At 37.9% G+C, this 21783-nt stretch overlaps 1 protein-coding gene across 2 annotated transcripts in view; it reads right to left on the bottom strand.

Annotated features, from left to right (window-relative positions):
• The window catches only part of LOC113165337 (NT-3 growth factor receptor-like), a 138046-nt gene that overhangs the window by 82077 nt on the left and 34186 nt on the right, over positions 1-21783 (bottom strand). For both annotated transcript variants that reach the window (XM_026364750.1, XM_026364749.1), the window contains exon 4: positions 6986-7057. In XM_026364750.1, the coding sequence (XP_026220535.1) occupies positions 6986-7057 (72 nt within the window). The remainder of the gene's footprint in view (positions 1-6985; positions 7058-21783) is intronic.

The following is a 21783-nucleotide window of genomic DNA, read 5'->3' as shown; positions in this document are numbered from 1 at the left end:
CCTTAACCCTAATACAATGACTGTAGACACACATGTCACATGTGTGATCTGTTTCTGTGTCTGGCTCACAAAAACACTGCTGCTGAAACCAAAAGCCTAATTTGAAGATTTCCCACATCTAATGCCAAGTTTTTTTTGTTTTTTTTTTTTTTTTTTCATTTTTAAAGTAATGGTGGACTGCTGTTGCTTTTTTGTTGAGGAGAACACAGTTATAGTCTTAAAAACATTAAGCACTAGTGACTATCTAATGGAGCTAGTTAAGATATGACCAAGAAGACAGGGTTATGTACAAAGCTGTCATTAAGACAAAGAGTAGCTACTTTGCAGAATCAGAGATGTGAAAAATACTTTGTTTAAAACAGAATGTTTTACTACAAGAAACAAGAAAGGAAATCCTACAGAAGGTAGATCTAAACATTCGACTGGAACAGTATGTGTGGAAAAACAACCGCAACCATACTAAATGTGGTATTGAAACTTTTCCAACACTGAATGCCAATTGGTGAAAACATGAGATACAGTACAAGTCCTTCAATGACGAAGCAGAACTTCACTGCAGAGGCCAAATCAAACTAAAGTGCACAGATCAGCTATTAGGTACAATGCCACCTATCTATCACCTAGCATGATGTTGAGTTAGCTGCGGTTATGTGTGAGAGCAATGACTTGATGTCCATTACCAAAAGACATAGCAGACCCAACAGGTGTGATTGTGAGTTAAATGAAAAAATATCCACTTTACTAATACACAGAGAGCAGCTGAATGGCTAAAAATAATGCTGCTAAACATGAGGTGATGGAGGGTCTGTCACATTCACTCATTTACCACCCACACCCTTATGTCTAACATTCACTGGTTTCACACCTGACAAATGGAGCAGAATACACTGGAAAATTTAAATCTGAGTTTATTAACCTATTTTTTTTAGAACTATATATATATATATATATATATATATATATATATATATATATATGACGTCTATACATATATCATGAACAGAATGAATTGAAACTGCTCCTTCTTAAGCACTTTACTTAAAAGTTCATCTCCTTGGCTTAGATATTTACTTGCTTTGTACCTCACTTGTCAGTCGCTTTGGACAAATACGTCTGCCAAATAACCAAATATAAATGTATTGTAAAAATTGTTTCTAAGTTTCAATCGTGGAGAGACCAACCTAAACAAAAGTGAAAATCCAATCCAGAGGAATTAAAGCTGTTATTGGACACTTTATGAAAAATTTGTCCCTTTAACTCAGGGGAAAAAGGGAACTGCATAAAAGTCATGTCTGGTTTTATTCAGTGCATCCTTGGTGCACAGAAACCAGAGTTGGCAGATTATATCTAATGCCCCCACACATATATTTATGTACACATCCTCTCTTGCATGAGTGAATTAAATATATGGCTTATATTTGCAGGTAAAATCTCCTAAAAATGGTGTCCTCCAACCCAGTTGTATTTTGGTTTATGGGTGTGGGAATTTCTCAGCAACTAGCTGAGAAAATCGGACTTGTTTTGTGGAGCATAGCTCGCCTGTGGTCCAAAAGTGTGTTTGTCCACACGCACCAAATGTTAAGACTTGATGATGTGCTGCAATTAATAAAAGTACGGTGCTAATTGTTCGGCCTGTGGTCAAGGGGACACAGGAGCTCATTTAATTTGGGGTACAGGGGGTTGGAAGTGTTTGCAAGCACCTGCCTTTCAAATGTATTACATTTGCAATCTCAGTCACTGCAAATCACTTTACGGCTTGATAAATCACACTGTGTGTATATTTGCATTTTCTCTATTTTGCGCACTTGGGCAAAAATGCCTCACTTTGCATATTTATGAAGGCAGGTGGTCTCAAGATGGTGGAAGGAGCTACCAAAGCTGCACACTCAGCAGTCTCACTCCCAATTTTCAAAAATCTTCGGCAACTTCCTATACTGTTCAATTTTATAAAAAGAAAAAATCCTCTCTTGCACTTTTCCAGGAAACAGAAATAATTCTTCCTATAACATATATAACACACATGTTTTTCTCTTTGATTTAGATATACTGCTTGTCTTGTACCTCACTTGTAAGTTGCTTACAAGTAGATCAGCTTATGTTGGGAAAGTTTTTTACCAAAACCTTTAGTAAATCAGGGCCTATGTGTTGTTATACTGTAACTATTAAGCATACATATCAAACAATAGGCCTCAATAAAAAGCCTTAAAGGAGATCTACAGAGTAAACAGATGATTTGTCAGATAGTGTTTAAGTATCAGTGAGTGTTTTTATCAATCTGAAAATCCCAGCAACACAGTCTCTCATCAGGCCTTTCAATCAAAATGAATGATCTTTTTGAAAATCATGCTTGGTATAGGTGTGATAGGGAATATGTTCTACAACATATTTGTTATTTAAGTGATGTCTGTTAGCAGCAGCTTTAGCAACCCAGCTGCTGTGTGTGAAATAACCCTTCAGGATGCTCATGAGGATTAACACTGCTATCCTCAAATGACACATTTGTGGCAGAGAAAGTGTCTTATAGGATTTATCTTAAAAGACTGCAACTTGCACATTTCTGCAGGATGTTCTTTTCATGACATCTGCTTCACTTATATGCACCAATCCTTTCTGATGGAAATTGTATTTTATTTTTTGTGACATTAAAAAAAAGGTTTGACTAAATTGAGTTTGGCTAGTGATTGAGAAAGGGTGGTGGGAGGAGAGGATAGATGGAAATAAAGTTGTTAAATATAGTGTTTATCTCACCTATTGCTGTAATAACTATCTTTAAAAACATTCATTTCACATGTGCCAGTGCCTTTAATAGCTGTTAATCACTTGGTGTGGCAACATTAATCATATACAGTAATTACTGATACCTGAAATAGCTCAAACAGATCCAGATCTGAAAAGAGCCAGTGTTGACCTCTAGCCATGTGTGTTTCACTATGTGTGTCTGAGAGTGAGAGAGAGCGAGAGAGAGAGTTGGTTTGTGTGTGTTCTACACTGCCCAGCACGGCAAATAGCCGCAGCAGCCTAAGACAGCTCATAGCTCGAAATATCTCACTATTATCATCCCCACAGCAGTTCTTTAAATATCCTAGCCAGGATAGCAAGCGGCATCTTCACAGGCTGATGTTGGCAGAACACGCTCTAACATGCACATACCTACACACTGTCTCACAGGCACTGACGCTCCAGTCGCGTTATCCTCAATTGGACTCACAACAAAAATTGACATTCCTGAAATATATGCACTGTAAAACCGGCACAATACCTGAGCCACAAAGTCTCTCTAAGCTAAAAACAGCATTACACTGTTTCCCAAACAGCTCACACGTAAAGCTGTAGCTGTTTGGGCCCTGTAGAATTTGCAGTATTCTGCGTCTACATGCACTGAGCTATGTCAAGTAGACAAGGATATTACAAAAATAAAAATGTAACCACAGTTACTAAGTCTCAGACTCATCAAATTATGACAGTTTAATGCAAAAACAAATGTTGTTTTGTGGTATTCATACTTAATTTTAGGATCATTATGTGATGCTCATTTCATATACTTATTGTTTCCATTATATTTACAGGGGAAATAATATCTTGTAGGTCTGCACCTACTATCTTCATTGATACCTCTTTCTGACATTAGCAACACCCATTTAGAAAGTGTATTATAGTAAATTAATGACTAATAATAATAATTATCAAAACCACATGTTTTAATGTTGTAGCTGACTGATGTATATTGACATCATGCCATATCCAAGACACCCAGGTGCTAGTCCTAACTCCTCCTTGAGTGATAGGTGGGTTCCTGGACAGATCACCAGTGTATCACACAGTTGACACATAAAGACACACAATCAAAGTCACATTCACAACTAAGGGCAACTTTGGGAATGAGAAGGAGGCTGTGGTGCTGACATGTGCTTTATCCATCATAGAATTTGTACAAGAAACTGAAAGAGGAGTCACATTTTACTGCAATAAGACAAGAGAATCAGTATTTTGGAATTTGAGGAGTACAAAGTATTGCAGCACTAAGAATCAAATGCAAGCAAAACAGCAACAAGCAAGAGTACATCAACAAAATGGCACCCAGAGACAAACTTCTCAGAAATGTCTGTCAAGTGATAGAAGTAGAAGTTCCAAGTGGCTGCAACATCAGGAAGAAGGGGAAGCTTGTAAAGTACCAGGGCCTGAAAGAGGAACTAGAAAGGGGGTGTACAGTGTAAACCAAAGTGGTCCCAGGGGTGAGAGAGTGGTGCCAACAGATCCCAGGAACGACACTGGCTAGAAGAGTCCAGTGCTAGGAACAGTTACTCCACAGAGCCCTCAAGTGATTTATCAAGCTGATAAAAGTTGCTTTAGGTGACTAACATTACAATAAGGAATAATGTTTAATCCATGGAGAAAAGCGAGTTAGAGCTCAATGTCCAAACTTTATTTGTTGGTGGAGAAAAGTGGATGAGTTCCCATAACAGATAATATGGATTAACAAGACAACAAGAGAGTACACAGTGTATGTGATTTCATATGATAGGACATGCTAATCTACAGTAAATGGATTGCATTTATACACTTTTACTTTAAATTCTTATCACACACACACACACACACACACACACACACACACGCACACACACACACACATATATATATATAGTTAGCTACCATGCATAATAAGTTCAAGGTCACATGGCGTGAATGTGTGACATCTTCCACCCCCTAATCCACAGCTGCCCTCCAAGTGGACGCATGTGATAGAACCTGGTGTGACATAACATGACATCATATGACATGACATACGTCAGGTACTGATTTCCCTTTTCACACTAAGGCTGGTTCCTGGCTTTGGAGATGAAGGCCGTTTTTTCGCTGCCACTTGAATTTAGTTTTTATTCAGATTCACTTCATCCCTCAATGATGTTATCTATTGCTGCATATTTTTCCTGAAAAAGACCTAAACCTTGCATTTTATCATACCTATGCAGCTGCAGCCTCTCTGTGCAGAAAACACTGTCACACTTTTCCACACTCTCTCCTTTGCTCTGTCTCTGATGTCCCTGATTTTTCTCTGGCATCTGGCCAAAAGACAGCAAAGAAGAAAAATATTTCAGCGCAGTACGTGCTGCTGATGCTGTCCTTCCTGAGTGTCTGAAGGAGCAGTCATTTAGGATGAGTCATGCAGGACACATAAAAGATGGCATGTTTTAACAAGCTGCTATCATAATATTCACAGAAAAAGGCTTTAATATCCTGCTGCTGCCTCAGTTTAGTGCAAACAGAATTGAAACCATTCTAGACACTGGTTTGTGTGAGATAGAATTGTGACGAAGCAGACGTGTTACTTTGAAATTATGATAAAACAACAGGACCGAGAATTCAGCACCCTGGACAGCAACCATGCCTATTAAATTAAAACGAAATTCTCCCAGCACAGAATGAATGTGTGGTTTAATAAAGGTTTCACAGCACATAGCAGCATTACTTTCAAATAAGAACACAGTAATCACAAGAGTAGTGGAAAAATAAAGCTCTTCCCTGGAAGCTTTGAAATGGAAATGTAGTGTAGTATATTACCTAAATGAGGACGTCTACAGCCAGTGGAGCCCAGGAAGGAACCCCCCCCCACCCCCCCCACCCCCCCCCTTACACTTACATGTTTGTTAAGAAGACTTGCCATCATGAATACAAGAGTAGCAGTTATTATTATAATGACACCGACTAAGCAACACACTAATGTTTTTATTTGTGCGTAGTTTTTTTATTTGGAATTTGTTATTAGGTTAGACAAGAAACTACACATGCTCAAAAGTACACTTACGCACACGTAATATGGCTATGATTATGAAGCCATTTAGAAGAAGCTTTCTTGGATAGCTTCCAACAATCCTTAATATGACATAGGGTACTATTTGGTATTAAAGAGGATGGTCAGTATGGATCGGCTCTGGCAGCATCTGCAGATTGTTACTACAAGAGACATTACAATATGTTTAGAATATCTTTCTTCCTCGGTGTCCTTCTCTCTCTTACAGCTGGCAATGCCTCATAATATCTTGATTAAAATACCAGCTCCTATGTAGCTTTGCTTCTATAAAAGTTTGGGCAAATGGGAAGTGAGCTTTTTCAAACTAGCAAGGCAACTTGTTGGGAAAATTTCAAAACAGATAAAATGGACAGAATGTTTTTCTTATGGTGTTTAGTCAAATGCTTTAATGCTGCTGTGATATTGAATACGCAAACTGTGCAGTTCATCAACAGGCAAGTAGACCATTCAACTGACCTATACATATTTGCTTATACACTCTTAAGGCATCTCTGAATATTTTTGAAGGGTTAAAATGTCACTTTGAAACAGGTAGACAGAACCCTGCAAAGCAATGAGAATGCAGTCTGATTGTGCAAAGTACTAGCTGCACTACACAGAGCACACAGAGTGCAGCTCTTTGTCTTGATCAAATGCTCACTGCTTGGCTATAAACTTCAGATAAGCTGTTTATAAATAGTATTTATAGATGAACATAAACTTCAGTAACACATAGGAGCTCCTGATTACATGTGACACAAGCTCTTTACCCCTCCGTTCTCTGACATACCTACATGTAATGCTAATTACACATGTGGTTGCTGCACTTGATGAGTGAGCACAGAAAAAAATAACAAGCTGCTTCTCAAAGCACCCACATACAGGTCAACATATCCTGTCAACAGGCCTTGCCATGCCAACAGTTCCTGAAGCACTGCTTCACTCACTTTCTCACTGTGTAGGAGTGAGTCTAGATGCCACTGAATGGAGGCTTGGTAAAAGTACCTATAATAAATGTATGTGTTTTCTGATTGGTGAACCATCCACCTCTGGTTACTAGACAGATCCAGACCAGTACTCGGTTAGTTTTCCATGACTGTACTGGCACCAGTTATTGTACTGGGACCAGTTATGGGGTAACAGTGTGTCCATCATATGTCAGCTGTGATGAAAACATGGGAGGGGTTGACTTACAGTTCAAAGAGCTGTAGATGTTCAAAGATCTGCCAGGACAACGTGGTCAGCATGGTGTTCTTGGACAGGTTTCTGAGAGACACAGTGAAAAAGAAACAAAGTTATGACAGATATCAGAAACGTTGCTGCAAAATGACAATGGCAGCTTGTTAGCAATTGTTACTATCTGCTTTAATGGAAGCTTATCATCTCAATGGTCTTGCCAACTTACTATTCATTATACTAAGGTACAATATACATGGCTGCTACAGTAATACAGTTGGAACCACTGATGTTTTGCTGTATTTAATAATACCAGTAAAATATCACATAATGCACTGTGAACCCATGTAATTACACTTAATTTAAAGTTATTTTCTTTAAGTGCATTTACATTTCTCTCCGGATTTGCACACACAGGAAAACACATGCACACACCCTTTTACACACTGATTATCCTTGTGAGATAGGTCACACACTGAGGAAATCACACAACAGTGTGAACTTTACACAGTCACGACTCATATCCCTCATAACCCCTTCCCGGTCACAGTAGACACAAACAGAGATGTCCATCTCCATGGCAACATAAAGCTAACCATGAATAACTGCTGAGGCTGGTGTGTTAAAGGACAAGACACACACTGGAATCCAAACCACCTAATTATTATCAATAATAAGACTATTAAAGTTTGTGTGTGTGTGTGTGTGTGTGTGTGTGTGATACATGTGGTGTCAGTAAACAGTGCTGATAAACATTATATTTCACACTTGGCTTCATAGCTTGATTACATTACACAAACTCCAGCTCCTGGTTATATGTATAGAAAGCGACTATGTAGTGACCCTCTTATTCTGTGTCACAGCACCATAGAGTCAGTTATTATGTTGTGGAAGAACTTATGTCTCTGTGAACTTTCAAATTGAAACGTATACTTCACACTCAAGTGTGCTCGGAAAGTCCAAAGTGAAGTGGACCAGGCTATCATCAGGTTTCAGGACTCATTGGCAAGTGCAAATAGGAAGGGCAGGACTGTCACAGGCAGGCAAACAGGCAGTGCTGGACATCCTAGGAAGGGTTTGCTAAAAGGAACAAGTCATAGTCTTCTTCCTGTGGAAAACTATGCCTCCTAATTAGGGCACACTCCCTTACCTTACCCACAGAACCTTCACCAGTTATTTGACAACACAGAGTCCTGTTGCCTCTACAATGCCCCCAGCACAAGCCTGCAGCACATTTTGTTCAGCTATAAGGCTAGAGTGCTACAGATGCAACATGAGCAGGTCTTAAGAAAAAAAATCCTCCTGGGGGGAAGTGGACAGTAGTGAGAGGAGAGTATCTGATCTAAACCCTTTCATCTTTTACGACATGGACTGGAGGATGAGACCTTGTCATAAAAGTTCAGCTTCATAGGGATTCTACTACTACCAGTCTAGTCCCTGTCATTGTAGGGTAATCCATTAAAGCAATCACCATGCTTTTCCATGAGAGGAAGCAACTTTACTTTAATAAAAGTAAACTCAGACCATATTATTTAGAGCAAGGTTGCTTGGTGGAGGACCACCGTTGACTACCATTGTTGAATTTTGATGCCATGGAGACACCGAGAGACTGATGCAAGGACTGGTAATTACAGTGTCCTCTAACCTGGGTATAATGTAGCACTTTAACAACACTGATATGTGAGAATGCTTGAATTCTGGCAGTGCTGTAGAAAACACCTCAAGGTTAAATTTCTGTCAAATTGAATCCATTAACTAGTGGTGTGTATTAACTAATAATAGCTAATAACTTGTAATGGACCATTTTATTGCAGTCATGGCTTGTGAACATAAATTGTGATCACAAAACAGCTTTATGAATTCAGAAAATGAGATAATTAGGTTTTAGGTTAACAATCAAAATACAGGTGATTAGATTTGCCATGCAACATCTGTTCAAGGCCTGGAAACAAGAAAACATGCACACGCATACGTACACACTTAATCAGAGCACAAGCCGCTGTATTTTATCCTTTTCATCAGGGCTTTAGTTTGGTGTCACACAATTAGAGCAGTTAAAACTGATTGTCATCCTCTTCAGCTGAGAGGTTAGCGGGCAGAGGTGGACGACAAGAAGAAAGGACAGAAATAGAAAAATGAGTGAAAGCCAAAAATCAGAGAAAGAGGGAGGTGTAGACAAATGAGGAAAAGAAGGTGAAGCTGGTGGTGAGATGGAGAAAGAGACTCCTGTGAGAATGAGAGAGACGTGTGGCTTCTTTCCCAAGTCACCTTCAAACTTTGTCAACAGGAGATGAGCTGATTTTAAATGCACACACACACACACACACACACGCTGACAAATTGTCTCACAACATTAGTACATCATGGGGACATGAGGATGAACGTTCTCTCTGTGTCTGGGGAATGATGCAGCTCTCCAAAATAATTCCTTTGATTGCATCTGACTTGAACACTGTGCAACAGACCTGAAACACTGCAGTGCCTCAGTTCCATATTATCCTCACATTAGAAGCATTGGTGGAAAGCAAATGCAATTAATGAAATGCTGCACTGAAGCACTCTTTTCAGATGCTGCACTTTATCATTTCCATTTTGTCTCGCACAGTATTAAGATATTGGCATTTATACTGCATTGTGTATATTTATCTGACAGCTGCATCCTACAGTTACACCAGCTGGTTGTGTTGGGGTGTGTGTGTGTGTGTGTGTGGGTTTGGTAAAAAATGTTTTCTTTTAGATCACTGTTATATTAAATCAAAAAATATATAGAATCAGTACATTCAATCTTTGTCTTTGTCTTTCACCTCACATTAATTGTCTGCTAACCTCTTGCCTACATACAATATGATACAATAAGACTCAATGTAAGAGACTTAATTGTCTCCTTAAGAAAATGTCTAATACTTAATAACAAGAGATCATCACCATATAACATCATAATGCACAAATTCACAGCATAACATTTCTCTGGTAGCCACAACCCTTAGTTTGGGAACATCTGGATTAACTAAATATATAGTAGTAAAACCAATAACATGCTGCCAAGGTCTTGTTGATTCTGGATCAATAAGATGAGGAAGAACCAGATTTGAGGATTTTGAATTACTTATATTTAATCTATCTATATTTATTTATAATTTCCCTTGTGATTTTATATAGTTCAAAACAGACACTAACAATGAAAGGACAATGAAATGTACATATGTATATATATATATATATATATATATATATATATATATATATATATATATATATATATATATATATATATATATATATATATATATATATAAATATATACTGTCAAGCCACAGCGAAAGTCCCCTAAAGGCACTTTACGGATGGGAAACTGAAATGTTTGTTTCATTGCATTTCTTTATTTTATTTATACTTCATACATACATATGTGTGCTTATGTGTGTATCCTGATTTGTGAAGTAATTTGTGAGCTGATTTTGTGACTACTCTAACCACAGGCCGATGACTCATTCTTCATGTTCATGTTTGCCCTCCACCCTCAGGGAGAATGTGTGTGTGTGCGTGTGTGTTTCATCTGTGCTCTGTAGTGAATATGAATGCACATACTTAACTCTGGTACTCAACATTTGCATGATAACATAGAGATGTAACTCACTCTGCATATACCATCTCATTGTTTCTCTGGCAAAACTCTTCTTGCATGTGAGTAATACATGATGCACACACTAGTTAAACATGTACACAAACGCACACACTTGGACATATACATACTGAGTGCTGGCTATTCTGTTCTGTTTGTTCTATTTTTGTTTCTACACCTCCACCTGATGGAGGACTGCGACCAGGAAGGGCTAGGGTTGTCACAGGGAACATAGGCAGTGCTGGACAACGTGGGATGGAGTTGCTGACAGGAAACTTATTTGGACTTCCTGTGGAAGACTATAGGCTCGTTCGAGATGAGCAAGTTCTGTGCAGATTTGATCGCACGTGATCGGACCGCAGCACAGGGTGGTTATTTTTCAGTTTGACTTGATCTCGACTTGCTCTGATGTCATGCACACATATGCTGCAATTGCTCTCTACTGACTGCAAAACCTCAGGGCATGATGGGAAACGTCTGGCTCTCAAATGATCTTAGATGTGATTGGTGTTCTCTTTTATTTTCTTAGAAATATTTTGGTTTTATTATTCAGAGTTTTCACTGTGATGATCAATTCTCTTACAAAATAAAACTCTTTCTTTTGGAAAAGAAAACAAAAATAACGGATGTTTATGTTTCTATTGTTTCTAGGTTTCTGTTGACTGATTAATATTTTTAAGTTATACTGTAGTTTCATCAGCAAACTGAAATGATGACTGCATTTCATTATAATTTTAATGCATGTCATATATAATATTTAAGTCATAAAGAGGTTGAACCATAAACACACACATTTTAACAACAAACAAAAGTTACTGGAAACTCCAGTAACTGTTTTATTTATTGTGTGTCCAACTTCACAGGATGTGAGTATGTACAGTATTGCGTCCAGAACACGTGCAGCTTGAATGCTGCTAAAACAGTTAGATGCCACCATTGCATGTCATTAACTTTGTGTCTGTCTCTCTCTCCCTGTACTTTTTTGCAGGTATCTCCGGCCTAGGAGCTGTATACTTTCAGTGCAGTGGTCCTACCAACCTGCCTAGTTTTTGCTGTTTGTTGCTGTTGTTGTTTTTGTTTTCCTGCTGTTTTTTTCTCTCTCCTCTTTCCACTCACCCCAATCATTTGAGGCAGAGTTTTTCCTCTCCATTGTTGTCTAATGCTGATCGAGTGGGGTTGCTGGGTTTTCTATATAGTTCTGTATACAGTTATATTTAACCTTAGAGTATAAAGTGCCTTGAGATGTGAGAATGTTGGGATTTGACGTCATATAAATGAAAAGAATTTAATTGAGAATTGCAGCATCTTGTTTCCTGCCTCTGTTGTCGCCATCTGTTCTTGTCTGTCTCTTGTCTGAGAAGTGCAGTTAATGTTAACTTGTCTAATGATTCCTATTTGGGGCGGCTGTGGCTCAGGAGGTAGAGCAGTCATCTACCAATTGTGGGATTGGTGGTTCAAGTCTCTGGAGCCTGTACTCCTTTTTAAAACCACATCCAGTCCTACAGTTCGGCTGACTCCGACCCTGTCTCCCTGATGGCCACCTGGAACATGACCCCCCTTCACTACACCTGCTCCACAGAGTCCGACTCTGTGAAGGAGGTGTTCTCCCTCAGTTCTCCCTGTTTGCTCAGAGGATTTTGGACTCAATGTACTGATTGTTACTCTGCACCTGTTGAATTGCTTTGGACTTGTTGTTAAGGACCTTGTCTTAGTATCACATTTTTTTATCTTACCATCATTATCTTAATTTTATCATATTCTCTCTCTGCCTTCTCATGAGGATTTCTGTTTCTGTTTTTGTGTTAATGAAGAAAAGGAAGCAAACAGGATTTGTAAAACTCACACTGTGTGTTGGAAGCCATCTGATCACTCTCCTCTGTGAAAAGAAACTGCCTTCAGTCACCCTTTCACGTTGAATCCTCCCATCTCAGCCTCTCCATGTGGAGCCAACCTGTCCTCCATGACGCCATCTTGGCTCTCTTGGTTTGAGCATCCAGTCTTCCTGAACTCACCTGCAGTACTCTAGTTCTCCCTACTGACAACCAAACACCAACCCGCAACCTTTGAGCTATCTGGAAATGTCCTCTGCACAATTGTGATAACCAGAATCTGATTTTGGATCTATGCTTACCTCACAATTTCTGTATAGATGCCGGCCTGTCCTTCAGCTTACAGAGTGAGCTCTGAGTTCATAACTTGATGCTGACCTGCTACTATATCACTTACTGACATTCAACCACGTATTAATTAAATCTGATAAAACTTACTAAACTAGTTCTGAGTGTACGTCCTTTCTTGGGGTCCAACCTTTCGAAATAAATGGACAATTATTATTATTTGTTTAATTATTATTATTTGTTTTATTATTATTATTATTATTATTATTATTAATAATAATAATAATAATAATAATAATAATAATAATAATAATAATAATTATGATTATGATTATGATTATGATGATGATGATGATGCTTTCTTATTATTATTATTATTATTATTATTATTATTATTATTATTATTATTAATAATAATAATAATAATCATCATCATCATCATAATAATAATAATAATAAGAAAGCATCATCATCATAATCATAATCATGATAATTACACACTTTATTGATCCCAGTACAAACATTACTTAACCTAGACTGTACTTACACGTATTATTATTAATTAGTGTTAACATTATTTGCATCCCTGAAGTGTACATGTGAAGAATTATAAACACAGTCTCATCTCTGCATCAGTGCCACAGAGCTAATCATTTGTGGACAGTGCTATGGATGTAGCTCTCTCCATTGAAAAGCTGACCAGCACACAGAGCAATGCTCTAACTATGCCAGGAGTAACTCCCTCTGCCCTCCACTGCTATAAATGTACACACTCATGGCACTGGAAGGCATGTGGATGAAAGCATCTATTAAATGGCACACATCCTGTAGGCTGTGTGTAGAAGGAGTCCCAGAGCTCACTTTCACCTCAGACTCAGTCCTCTCTACATGCAGAAGGTGTCCTTTGGAAAGGTCAGCCCAACTACAATAAGGCTGAAAAGGACAGCCTCATATTTAAATCACTCCACACACACCCAACGTGAAATGTGTGTGTTATTGTGATTTACAATGAGCAAGGAAGGAAATGAGACATAACAATGGAAAGGTCAGGGGAATGTGTGTTTGTGAGTATTGTGTGCATGTTTTTCTTGTTTACAGAGTTGTGTGTATTTGTACCTGTGTAGGTATATGAATGTGGGCATATGGCACTATGCATGTATGCTATGGTGTGTGTTAGAATCCTACAGCACATGAAGGTCAATGCAGTGACACACACTTTCTCTTTATGAAAGGTTGAATTTTAGAGAGGTAGAAATTGGGCTGTAAAGTTAAAGGTTTAGTCCACATTTACATATTACATGACAAATTCTCTTCATGTTCTTGTAGCTGTTTGTCCAGCTTGTGCACCAGCCAACATAGTCCTGCCCATGCACAGGAGAAAGAGAGAGAGGTCTTAAAGGCAAGGGCAAAGACCCACATTATTTCTAACAGTGGAGGGACCTAAGAGAGTTGAAAGGCATGAGAACTGACAGGGAGCCAAGGCTGCATACAAACACAGTAGTTTCTCATTTACAGAGCCAGAGCTGCAAAGCATTTCAAACAATTGGACAATTTGTTTTTATGGACATCCTGCTAATTGCTTTAAGATTTAAGGAGGTAGACACCCTCTCTACTTTCAGGAATGGGCTCAAAGCTTGCAGAGCTGGTTCAGGTCAATCTGCTGCACTCTTATGCTGGTTTTTAATATTGAGATTATGTTGCTGTAGCTCTTTAAAGTGATTATTAGCCTCTTTCACTAGCAGTTTAAATTCCTTTGGATCAGATTTCTTTCTGCATGTATGCTGTTCACTCTCAATACTCCATGAAGAACACCGGTTAAACACACCACATTCTCATTTTAAGACAGCCAACACCCATTTGCACATTTTGCCAATCACTACATTTTTTTAGTAGGTCTCCTGAGACAGCTGGAGAAGTTTGCTCATGAGGAATGAATTACCTGTTGACAGATGCAGAGGTTTCATAGAGAGTTACAGAAATCGCTTGATTGCAATCGGTGCGTTTACATGCGCTCAATTAACTAGGTTACAGTCAGCTTGAAAACAGGAAACCTGGTTGATGTATTTGCGGTAGGGGATTAGCGAAACCTGATTTCCCGAGGTAGATTTCTCCTGGTGAATGCTAATTACTCTGCCATGTAAACACATAACCAGGTTTCTGATCGGCTTTCTGCAAAAACCCCTTATCTATAGCAAAAGCTGCAGACACTCTCTCTCAGCTGAGAGGAGCAGCTGGATGAAAGGAGAGATAATTCTGCAATCTCTTGTTTAGTGTCAAGTCCACCAGATAATAAAATAAAACTGAAACCAACACAAAGTTTCAAGTATACATCTATCTTTAATTCAGACAGTTTGTGCAGTAAATAGTCGCTCTGTGACCGTCTGTCTCTAGCACAGCGCTGCCCGTTACTTCCGCGACACACACAAAGAGCGCGAGAAAGAAAGAAAGGAACCTGGTTACTTGAGTCCACGTAAACGTAAGTGATGTTAACTTGAGGGTACCATCATTTTTGTTCATGCCAATTTCATTGGTTGCTATTTTAAAATGCTTATGTTGAACCACAACTCAAAATCAATGTCTAATTTGAATTAGATACTTTTTTGTAAGTTTGTATTTATTACTTTTGTCAGTTTCACATTATTTCAGTGACTAATGTGGATTTTTTTTCCATTAACAGAAGGGTAAAATCAATTTTGCCCACATCTGTATATGCCATCATTGCACGTCATTAAATTTTCATCTTCTTTCTCTTCTAGCTGTGCTTCTTCCTTTCTGTCTCCCTCTTTCTGTAGCTTCCGTAGCTATACCCAGCCTCTGATCTGTATACCGAACATTATGACCAGTAAATAAAATGTATTATCTCTTCATCATGGCACCTGTTAGTGGGCGAAAAAAATTAGGCAGCATGTGAACATTTTATCCTCAAAGTCGCTGTGATGGAAACAGGAAAAAACTAGGTCAGAGCATCTCCAAACCTGAAGCTCTTGTGGGGTGTTCCCGGTCTGCAGTCAGTATGAATAAAAAGTGGTCCAAGAACGGAACAGTGGAGAACCGGCAACAAGGTGATGGTGCATGTGGAAGTGCATGGAAAACTTGGGTCCAGCCATCCATGTGGTATGTTACTTTAACAAGTAGGCTACCACAAGTAACACTAACAACTTTGAGGTGCTGACTCACTACAGCTAGTAGAGATGCATAACTACAGTATGTTACTGGTGGCTGTGATAACATTTTGGCACAAACAATGTACTATATGAAGTCTTGTGAAAACAGCAGCACATAATATTGTATAACTCCCTGTAATTCTAGAACGCAACTAGCTCCTGGTCATCGATCACTGCTATGTTGAGCATCAGTGTTGATGTTATTATCAGTCTTTTTACATGTTTTACAGCCACGAGATCCAGTACATCTTGTTGATTAGCATGCATAGTGAGGAGCTCTGGGACCTACACAGAAGCTTTAGTGTACTAATGACTAATCTCAAACACTTGTATATTTACCTTCCACTGAAATATAAAAAATAAAATATAATTTACGAAATACACTTACAAGTTAAGTCCAATACATTAGGCCTGGGCGGAAATAGTGAAAATTAGGGATTAGGGACAATGTAGACAGCATAGACACAGAGCTTTGAGTCCACTTCACTTCTGTCAATATAACATATTTTTAAATATTTTTAAACCACTAAAATTTCACCTTATGTCCACTTCAACTACTGGAGGTTAACAAATTGCTGTAAAGTGGTATCTGTGTTTGTACGGGATAACTTTGATAAGAACAGGTACAAGGCCGTATCAAACTTGAACATTGACACTAGTGTCAGTCTTGGCAGTTTTATAGAAAAAAATGGAAATTTTAGCAAAAGTAAAAGCGGAAGGTTGTAAATAAACTGTAATGTGAGCAAGTCAGGAATATCCAGAGCTTATTTAAGAAATCTATTCACAAAAAACTGTCTTAGCATATACTTTTGAAACTTGTCCCCGACTTAAGTTTGTGAATTTCACATTGTAACATCATGTAAAGTGCCAGGTATACAAAAATAAGAACTGTGGAACATCTGTTTCAGAATGAATGGACAGTGACTGAGGATGAAATTCGCTGATTGTCTAATATTGAACCTAAAACAAATGGCTATAGTAGTGGGGTAGTGCTGACAATGACAATGACTTATTGAATTCAGTGATCACCACACAAAAAGATGTATCTGTGCTTATCGCTGTGTTTCTCTCTGCTGTGGTCACACATTCTTTTTTGATTCCAGCTCCATCTGTGTCCCTCCTCTTCTTTCAACTAGTGATGTAACTGTGTTTATTATTCATAGCAGCTGAGATTTTGGCTCTCATCAGTATTCCACTCAGGACAGGAGGAAAAAGAAGAGAGTACAAGGAAGTAACACCTTTCCTATGTATTTGTGTTTCAGTGTTTTCCGATTAGCCTTTAATGCTGTGTGATGATCACTGGGCACTGAGCTCCAAATATACTGACTACATGTTTCATACGGTAAAGCTTTCAACTGACTTCATGTTGTTGCTCTAAGAAGATTTTAACATTAATACTAGTGTTTTTCAAAGTTTGGGCCATTTAACATAAACCACTTTCTCTTTTTTTGCATCTTTGAACATGTATATGCAAACATCATTGTCACTGTGAGCATGTTATGTATGGTATATACACAAAACATTTTTGAAACAGCAGTACATAGACTAATGAGAAATTCATTATTAGTTTTTTAGAAATTCCACTGACCAAATGAACATTTTGACCAGATGCAGTTTCACTGTAGTTATCTACTGTGTGAAGATTTTGTACTTTAAGCCTAAAAAGAACTTTTTAGTACTTCAATTTTTTCTAAAAATTGAAGTACTACTTAAAATTCTTTATTCAAGTTGAAGTACAAAGTAGATGCTCAAAAATGTACAGTGCATAAGATTAAGAGGGATCTATAAGCAGAAAAGTAGTAGTAGTAGTAGTATTCATAAATCTGTTGTGATTAGTGTGTTTTCTTTAACTTAGAATGAGCTTTTTTTTATCTACATTGGGAGAGGGTGTTCTTTTATAGAGGCACATGTTGCTCCACAATGTTATAGCCCAGAGCAGATAAACTGAAATTAATTTTGCATGAATTAGGTAACACTGGAATAAAAATATTCAAATAATATTTGAAAAAGTGATTAATTTTTAATGAGAGTATAGCATCAAGTCAATTAAACTTCTGGAATATTGATCCGGTCAGTTAAGTAGTAGAATGTATTGTTAATCAGTTTCAGCTGATTTGGTGTTATTGAAATTAACATTAGAGGGGTAACAATAAGACAACCCCCAAAACAGAAATGGTTGTACAGGTGGATGCTAATTTTGCATTTGGCTAGGGAAAGGGACTCTAAGAGGCTGTTGTTGCTCACACAGTCCTGCTGACTGGATGAGCAACAACAGCCTCTTAGTGCCAGAGCACTACAAAATTACCTACAGCAGGCCACTGACGTAAAGGTCTCTGACCAAGCAATCAGAAACAGACTCCATGAGGTTGACCTGGGGGCCCAACAGCCTCTAGTGGGCCCTGTGCTTACTGTGCCGCACCATGGAGCTCGATTGTCATTTGCCATTGAACACCAGAATTGGCAGTATCGTACTGGTGCCTTGTGCTTTTCACAAATAAGAGCAGTCACATCTGTCACTTGTGCAGTATTCAGTTTCAAGTGACAGATGTGAAAGGTCTGGAGAAACTGTGAACATAATTCTACCTGATAACATACAGTATGTATGTATATGCAAGCACTTACTGGAGAATGAAGGAATTGATACCATTCACTGGGCCCCAATTTCACCAGACCTAAATCTAATAGAACACCCCTGGGACATTATGTTTTGGTCCATCCAATGCTGGCAGGCTCAGACTGTCTGGGAGCTCAGTGATGCCCTGGTCCAGATCTGGGAGGTGATACTCCAGGATACCCTCTGTCATCTCATTAGGAACATGCACCAACGTTGGAGCATGTTCCTAATAGGGGCCATACAAACTACTTAGTACCAGTTTGAGTTTTGCAAAGAAATTTCTGCAAAATGACCTGCTACATCATTTTGTCACTTTGATTTTTAGGGCGTCTTTGAATTCAGGCCTCTGTATCATTAAAGGATATGACATCCTTTTCACTCAATTCATCAGTATAGATATCCAGGATGATTTTTTTCTCCACTGAGATCTGATGTGTTTTCAAAATGATCATTTTTTTTCTGTGTAATGTGAGTCTGCGAGACTTATTCACTAAATCAAAAAATGAATTCATCTTCTAGATCGAGATTCTTTCTTGTACAAGCTAAAGACAAGCATACTTTGTTTGCACATTTTTACATTGGTGTTGTTTGAGTCTCCCACACCCAAAGGCATGGAAAAACTGTAGTTGAGAACAGCTAAACATGGTAAAAACAGATAATATTCATAATATATACATAATAAATTTATGTATGTACAGATAAATAAAGACATTGTAGCATAATATACACCACCTCCACCAAAACACCCCTATCTCTGGACAACATTTTTTTCCTGTCATCAGACACATTCCCTGTTGTGGTGACGACTGAGGTTATGTTGTGACCTGAGGTAACTGTAAGTAACCCTGAATGTGTGTGCTCTTTGTATCACTGTAGGCTTCAGAGAGTGACTGCAGAAGGAAGTAATGTAAGCTATCTGGCTCATTATTGATTAAGTGATTATGAATTAATATTCTCTCTCACAAACACACCTAAAATAAAAAAGGGTGCGGGACACACATAATATGATGTGGTTGTTAATATGTTAAAGTTAATGTGCAAAAAGCATTGTTTCTTATCATGTGACTTGCTCTACTGATGCACTATAAACAAACCACAATTGATTCCCATCGTGTACTTTTGTGTCACGTCATGCCTGCGCACTCATGGAGGAGGGACACAAGGACTACCCTCACTTCAAAATAAAAAAGACAATTTCCCCAAGTGAGAATACATGTTACCTGGACTTTTTCCTGCTTTGTGCTTCATGTGTGAATGCAAAACTCTGCACATGCACATGTCTAGACATGATTCTCCATTCAACATTGTCTGTAGCACATATGTGAAAACAGATTAAGATTATATTTTTTCAAAGCATTCATGGAATTGTGGTCCCTGGAGCCAGCTTTCTGAGCCTGGAATCAGGATGTCCAGGTCTCAACCGTTGCGGTCGCCCAACTAACTCTCCATCCAACCTTTACGTTGCATGTGACCTAACAAAGGTAGTGTAAATGTCAAAAATACACCACCCCACATTATGACCCTGACCTGCATATGTGGCTCAAGTAGGATGTATGTATAGTTACCATCATCACATCTTTTACCACCACCAACAACATCATCACCACAAACTCCACATGAGTCTTCATGATGACAGGCCTTTTATTTTTATCTCTCTATTCACTCTTACTGCATAAGTTATAGGGCTGCCTGTGCTTATTATGTGTAAAGGCTGTCAAAGATAGAACTCTTAACTGAAGACAATGCCATGTTTGCACACGAACATGTGTGAACACACACAGACACACACACATGCAGAGTGCACATACTTGATTAGTATGGAATATTTTTAGAACAACTGACTGGGCTGTGAAATGACAGGTGTTGCCACAGTAATTAAAACTGTCAGTCATTCTGTCTGTGTGGGTGTGATGCTTTGCAGTCTGTGGTTGCTTTACTTGTCATTCAAAAGGACTGTTGTCATTAGTTGTCCACAAACTGTGTTCGATCCTAAACAATACCAACGCACAATTTAATAAAAATATCAGGTATTTTGCCCAAAATTAGTTGTATTTATTTTTTAAACTGAGTCCTGCAGACATTTCTGTTGCCCAGTGATTGCCAAAGTATCTAATACTGTTAGTATAAACATTCACCACAATATCCATCACAATTTAAATTTGTCACAAACTACTAATTTTCTAACACTGACAAATCATGGCAGTTACCTTACAATTACATAGCAATTTACACCAAACACAAATTATAATTATATAATTATTATATAATTAATAATAATATAGCTGTAAGCACATAATAGGCGAAATACAGGCTGCAAAATGGCCATGGGCTTCTTTCCTCACAATTGCTAAACAGTATTGTCAGTAAAACTTATCTATAACACTTAACATTTGCATTCTGCAAAAAGTAACACTGCACATTGTTAAATGACAAGTAACAGAAATTTTGTCTGCATTTACTCATTTGATCCTTTTTGGGTAATTACTAGTAAATGTGATTGTTTTCTAATTTGGAATATTTTTAGTAAATTAGTTGAAATAATGGTATAATACTACACACATTTCTATGCAACTACTTTAAAATTTCAAACTTCTTTCATACTAAAAGTTTGTAATTTAACTTAAATTTAGGCAAATTAACTAATAATTACATTAAAAATTTAAACTAGTTTTACACAAATTTCAGTTGTTTCATTGTGAAATAATTACTTTGTAATTTAGTAAATAGAGAGTTGTAATTTACTAGGTTACCTCTTGTTGATAATATTGCAGCTGCATTCCATTAAGACAATTCACAAACCATAGCTTAAAGCACACATCAAGAAGTATCATGAAGATTTCCAGTCGGACGTAAAGGCCTAATTTTCTACTTCTAAATTTAGGCAAGACAGAGTTTATTTTATTGTTGTTTTGACTTGGCCAGGATATCCTTTATATTATACCTAACAGAACTCCCTAGAGGTATTATTCTAGGTAGGTATTCAGGTTCCTTTTTCATAGGCTTATTTACTATGCTCAAAGTTCCATTCATTTTTCTCTTGAATCATTTCCTAAACAGCTGGTCATTTTTAGGCTACAGATTGTTTCACAACAAAAAACAAGTGTTTGTCAAAAAGCTAGTATTTTAATGCAATCATGATTAATTAAAACAAAATGAAAAGAAAGTGAACAGGTCAGAATTTAAATCCTTTCAATTAAATGCAATAAGCAGGAAGTGCACACAAATCCACATACTCATACAGACAAGAGAGAAACAAACACCATCTGCCCCCTTTCTGCTGTTCAGTAAGTATCAGCAGC

The sequence above is a fragment of the Anabas testudineus genome, chromosome 6, assembly GCF_900324465.2.
Source record: "Anabas testudineus chromosome 6, fAnaTes1.2, whole genome shotgun sequence".
NCBI classification, from domain to species: Eukaryota; Metazoa; Chordata; class Actinopteri; order Anabantiformes; family Anabantidae; genus Anabas; species Anabas testudineus.
Note: the sequence above shows the minus strand (reverse complement) of the source record. Positions and strands in the feature narration are given on the sequence as shown.